The following is a 5,555-nucleotide window of genomic DNA, read 5'->3' on the forward strand; positions in this document are numbered from 1 at the left end:
AAGCCTCTTTTCAGCAGCTCAATTTAAAAAGCATTAGCAATCATGCGACTTAAAGCGTGAGCTGATCTCATTCTCCAATGTTTAACTAAAACACCTCAGAAATTTAAGGAAAAAAAGGTTTAATCTTAATAGTTTTTTCCTCTAAAATTTCCAATTAGGAAATGAAAAAATGCACTGGCCTCGGTGTGACTCTGAATCAGTGTAAAATATATGTTACATTTGCTTCTCATAAACACATTTGAATTGGGATTCATTATACAAATATACTTTATTCTAAGTTGATGTGGTAGAATAATTAATATATTTGACATTTTCTTTAGTGTGACTCAAAATCACACTTAGATCAATATTTTAATGCAAAACATTGGGTAATATAATATCCTAAAATACCCTGGAAATTTAAGAAAAGTTACAAGAACACATAAAAATCAGAAAAATTAAAGTCCCCCTGTAGTCAATAATTTTATCCCTTAAAACTCATCTTTGATCACCAAAATGACATTTTTAAAGTTTTTTCCTGTGGAAAAAAAATCTTAATGCCTTAAAATAGCTTGAATGTAACTCGACACCCTTGCCTCATTTATTATACACGGATCTATGAATATGATAATTAGCCCCGCCTCCACTCGCTCGCATGAGCTCAGAGATCCACTCGGTCAGTGGTAAACGCTGCACACTGGTATCGCTTTTTACAGCGTTGAACACTAATATGATTAGCCTTTTGCTTGACTACATTATCAAACAGCTAATAATGTGTTGCTAATGTTACCATGTTCCCGTTCATCATCTCAGAGTCAGACAGCTGCTTTCTAAAAATCAATATCCTTATAAACGCTTTGAACAACTTGTCAGTGGAGAAAGGCATATAGTTCATCATAGCCGCTATATTGATAAATCTACCCAATTTTTCATATCAACAGAAAAATATACTGGGATAACCATGGCTTTTCTTGAGACTCCCTTGTGCGGTCAGTTAATGATATGCTAAAGCCCGCCCCCACATTGACGTGATTTGTTACAAGGTAGTTTGTGACGTCAGAAACACCAGCGATTTCAAACCATGTTTTTGAAACTGTCTTTAGATCACTGCAGTTTTACCAATGCTATCTCAAAACCAATTCGTACGTATTTTACGAGGTGGCTAATTTGTATGAATTCGTACGATTTGTCTAAACCCCAGTGACGGGTAGGTTTAGGGGCGGGGTTAGGGGTAGGACATTCGTATGAATTCATACGAATTTGGCAACTCGTAATATACATACGATTTAGCAAAAAATGTACAGTTAGGTCGTACGAATTAGCGTAAAATACGTACGAATTGATGTGAGATTGGGTTGGTTTTAAAGAGAAAATACTCAGCAATCGTGTTGACTTGCACATGGTTTGTCTTAAAGCATATTAAAAACACCACATTGACATAAAAACAACATTAAAAACATGATTTTCACCACAGGGGGACTTTAAACCTGCAAGTCTACATTTCATTTGTTCTTTGTGGTTTCCAAAGTAAATTAATGTCACAAAAATTAAAAATAGAAATTAGTGTAAAAAGTAATCCTGTGCATATATAAAATCTTATGACAACCCATGTTGATGTGTCAAATGTCAGTCCAGCAGATAAACCAGAAGTGTTTCCGTGAAAAGTTAATATTGATGCAATAGTTTAGATCCTCTAGACTGGCTCCACAGAGTAGCCGTCTTTGGACAAAGGACACATACTGTAACCCACCGGCATGGAGTATATTCCTACAGGTGCAAAGGGCAGCATATGTCTGCTGAAAGGGAAAGACTGTCCACACAATAGAGCTGCTGTCTGGGGTTGCGTACAGAGTGGAAACGGTAGAGTGAGGCCAGGATGCAAGATGGGTTTGCTGGTCATTTTGAGCCTCTCCAGCTCTGCCTCCTGCAGTCGCTTGGCCTTTGCTCTTCGGTTCTGGAACCAGATCTTCACTTGTGTCTCCGTCAGGCTGAGAGAGCTGGAAAATTCAGCGCGTTCTGCGATAGACAGATATTGCTTCTGACGGAACTTCCGTTCGAGGGCCAAGAGCTGAGTAGTGGTGAAAGGTGTTCGGGGTTTACGGTTCGTCTTGTGCTTCCTGAGAGTGCATGTTGCGGGACTCGGAGGTCCTGTAAAATTAGTTCATAAATTAGCTTGTAAAACAGCATGGGTTGACTAATTTGCTTTAACACAAGGGAAAATCATAAAATACATTGTGAACCAGATAATTTCTGCTGTATACAATGCCTGAATACACTCTAAAAAATTAAAAAAGTTAAAAAATTCTGGGTTAAATGTTTGCCAGTTTTATTTAACTCAACTGTTGTTTTAAAATTACTATATGGCTGTTTTAAAATGAACCCAAAATAGTTTGGAAATTAAAAATCAGACACATAATTACTAGAGGCAACAATAATAATCAAAAGGTGAACATTTATTAATAAGCAATTTAATAAACGTGTATTATTTAATTATGATTTATTCAACTTATTAATAAATGTTCATTTATTAAACATATTAATAAATGTTATTTTCCAACCTATTTTGGGTTCATTTTAAGCAAGCATTACAGTAATTTCTTAAAAAATAGTTGAGTTAAATAAAACTAGGCTACCAGCAGGTTGGGTCAAACATTTAACCCAACCGCTTGGTCAAAACAACACAAATGCTGGGTTTGTCTATATTTAACCCAACTTGAGTTATTTTTAACCCATCAGCATTTTCAGAGTGTACTTAGTTTGAAAATCAGACTTTCTTATTATGCTTGTAAATAATGTCTTTTTCTCTTGTTTATGTGCTTGTCAGTTGTCACTACATCGATCCATTTCCCCCTATTTTTCATTTAAATGACAAAACAAATCCATTTATTCTGCTTGAATCACTAAAAATCACACTAACACTAGTTTATCACAAAAAAGTTAGTTTTGGGAAAGGCTCAAGAAGATGCTACGTTGTTTAATATCTGATATATAATGTCATTCAGACACTATAACGTTATAATTTAGTGTTTTATAAACTGGTAACTTACGTGGTGATGTTGATAATCTGGGTTTATTGATCCAGGAAAAGTCCTCTTTCACAGATTCACAACGTTTGGACGAATCCACTGAGTATTTCACGGATCGATCGTCCTTATTTATCATGCATGGCATCTGAATGAGTTCCTGTGAAGTTGATTCACTCCTTCCTTTCTTCGACATAAGGGCTTCGACGCTGAACGGGAGACTCTGCGTCCGAACCGAAGGCTCCGGCGGAGATGACCGTGAACCGTGGTCATCATCATCTTCATCGGAGGACACTTTACCTTTATAATGAGCTGAAATCATTCCGCGTAAAATAACTATATCTATATTCCACATGGAAACTTGAGAACGAACCATTAAGCTGTGGGCTCGCTCTTCGTTGCTTAACTTACATGACTAACAATAACTTGACAAAAGTTTCGAGAGTATCCAAAGTTTGATCCAATCATCGTTCAGTCAGAGGCTGCGTCTAAATCACTTAAGAGCCGCCTACTTAGCCTTTTTGGACATCCTGAGACACAAAATGAGTGTTTGTAGGTGATTGCCTCATCAAAAGATCTGCAGTGAAGATCCTGAGCCGTTAAATGATACTCTTCCCGGATAAAAAGGTTATATTTAGACCATAATAGTGGAGAAATAAGCTAAAATTAGACTTTAAGTTTCTTCAAATTACTCTCACATCAATAATTTGTACATTAATCAAAGCTTATCACTTCATATAGCCTACTGACTATTCATATAGGCACGTTTTTTACAAGAACCATTTTAAAGCGAAATATCTTTCAAGAATTTGGACTGACTCCAAAGTTTTAAAGGGTTAGTTCACCCAAAAATGAAATTTCTGTCATTGATTACTCACCCTCATGTCGTTCCAAACCTTCGTTCATCTTCAGAACACAAATTAAGATATTTTAATGAAATCTGAGAGGTTTTTTTTTTATCCTCCATTGAAAGCAACGGAATTACGACATTCAATATTAAGAAAAGTAGTAAAAATAGTCAGCGTGACTACAGTGGTTCAACCTTAATGTCACGAAGCGACGAGAATACTTTTCTTGCGCTAAAAAACCCCAAAATAACGACTTTATTCAACAATATCTAGTGATGGGTGATTTCAAAACACTGCTTCATGAAGCTTCGAAGCTTTACGAATCTTTTTTTTTTTTTTTTCGAATAAGTGGTTCGGAGCTCATATCAAACTGCCAAAGTCACGCCCCCCAGTGGTGAACCATTGAAATTTCGAAACACTTATGACGTAATGAAGCCTTGTTTACTGAAATCACGTGACCTTGGCAGTTTAATACACGCTCAGAACCATTGATTCAAAACAAAAGATTCATAAAGCTTCGAAGCTTCATGAAGCAGTGTTTTGAAATCGCCCATCACTAGATATTGTTGAATAAAGTCGTTATTTTTTTTTTTTATTTTTTTTTGGTGCACAAAAAGTATTAGTAGTAAGGTTGACCCACTGTAGTCACGTTGACTACTTTAACAATGTTTACTTTTCTGGACATTGAATGTGGTAATTTCGTTGCTTTCAATGGAGGATAAAAAAAACCTCTCGGATATCATCAAAATATTTTCATTTGTGTTCCGAAGATGAACGAAGGTCTTACAGGTGTGGAACGACATGAGTAATTAATGACAGAATTTTCAATTTTGGGTGAACTGTCCCTTTAATGTGTTTATTTAAAAAAACAACAATTTATTAAAACCTAAAAACAGCAACAGCAAAATCTGATAACTGATAACATTTGTGACATACATTCAGAGGGGACCAAATGTTTCAGGCTAGCATGTAAATTACAGTAATTATATTGTTGTTGCTATTAACACCTTGTAATTAGGCTCCTGGAATCCGGTTCTTTTTTACCAGGATTTAACCGTAATACCGGAAAATTGCTACCCTCTCAAGGTGTATGGCGCCCACTCATATAGCCTGAGTCTGTCACTTTAAAGGCTATGAACTCTACTCTGTTTCATCAGAGTTTCGTCACACTGACAAAGTAAAAACGATGGAACAGCTTTGCTAAGAAACTAAATGTGCATTTAATGTTAGGATCTTTGCACAAATCAGGCTTGTCAGTGATGTTTATGCAAGAAATCGAAACAAACGCAATGCAAAACAAACTTAACATGCAACTCCCTTTTTCCCACTGCAGAATTTACATTGCACTGTGGCAATTATTTGATTCCTAGAGAATGCAGAAGTACAAGTCAGTCCTGTCAAAACTAACACTTAAGTGTCTCCACCAAGTCTGGGCTCCTGCACCATTATTACAGCTCTCCAGAGGAGTCATACTCTGTAATCGTGACAGGTTTAATTCTGTGGCAAAGGCCTTGGCTTATGGCTTCATTAAGCTTTATGAATCACTGTGTTCGCATCACTTGCGTTCTATACTTAAATGCTATGGGAATCATTTTAGCAGTTCACCTTTACATATTCCCCTCTGTAATAGCAGTGATTAGGGTGCACTTCTGGGGTTAAAAGTCAGGCTAATTTGTGTTCATCTTTAAAGTCGTGTAGAATGTTA

At 36.3% G+C, this 5,555-nt stretch overlaps 1 protein-coding gene across 1 annotated transcript; it reads right to left on the bottom strand.

The window, feature by feature from the left end:
• Positions 1-249: 249 nt before the first annotated feature.
• On the bottom strand, positions 250-3,451 carry msx2a (muscle segment homeobox 2a). Its single transcript, XM_051859947.1, has 2 exons — positions 3,027-3,451; positions 250-2,127 (listed from the first exon to the last, which is right to left on the bottom strand). The coding sequence occupies exons 1-2, from the start codon at positions 3,376-3,378 to the stop codon at positions 1,673-1,675; spliced, it is 807 nt and encodes a 268-aa protein (XP_051715907.1). The 5' UTR covers positions 3,379-3,451; the 3' UTR covers positions 250-1,672.
• Positions 3,452-5,555: the final 2,104 nt, after the last annotated feature.

This window comes from Ctenopharyngodon idella, chromosome 14 (genome assembly GCF_019924925.1).
Source record: "Ctenopharyngodon idella isolate HZGC_01 chromosome 14, HZGC01, whole genome shotgun sequence".
NCBI lineage: Eukaryota > Metazoa > Chordata > Actinopteri > Cypriniformes > Xenocyprididae > Ctenopharyngodon > Ctenopharyngodon idella.

Excerpts from the sequence above, each read along its gene's own strand:
- msx2a (XM_051859947.1), bottom strand. The coding sequence starts at position 3,378 with ATGGTTCGTTCTCAAGTTTCCATGTGGAATATAGATATAGTTATTTTA. Across the intron at positions 2,128-3,026 it reads CAGATTATCAACATCACCAC|GACCTCCGAGTCCCGCAACA; the intron begins GTAAGTTACCAG and ends CTAATTTTACAG.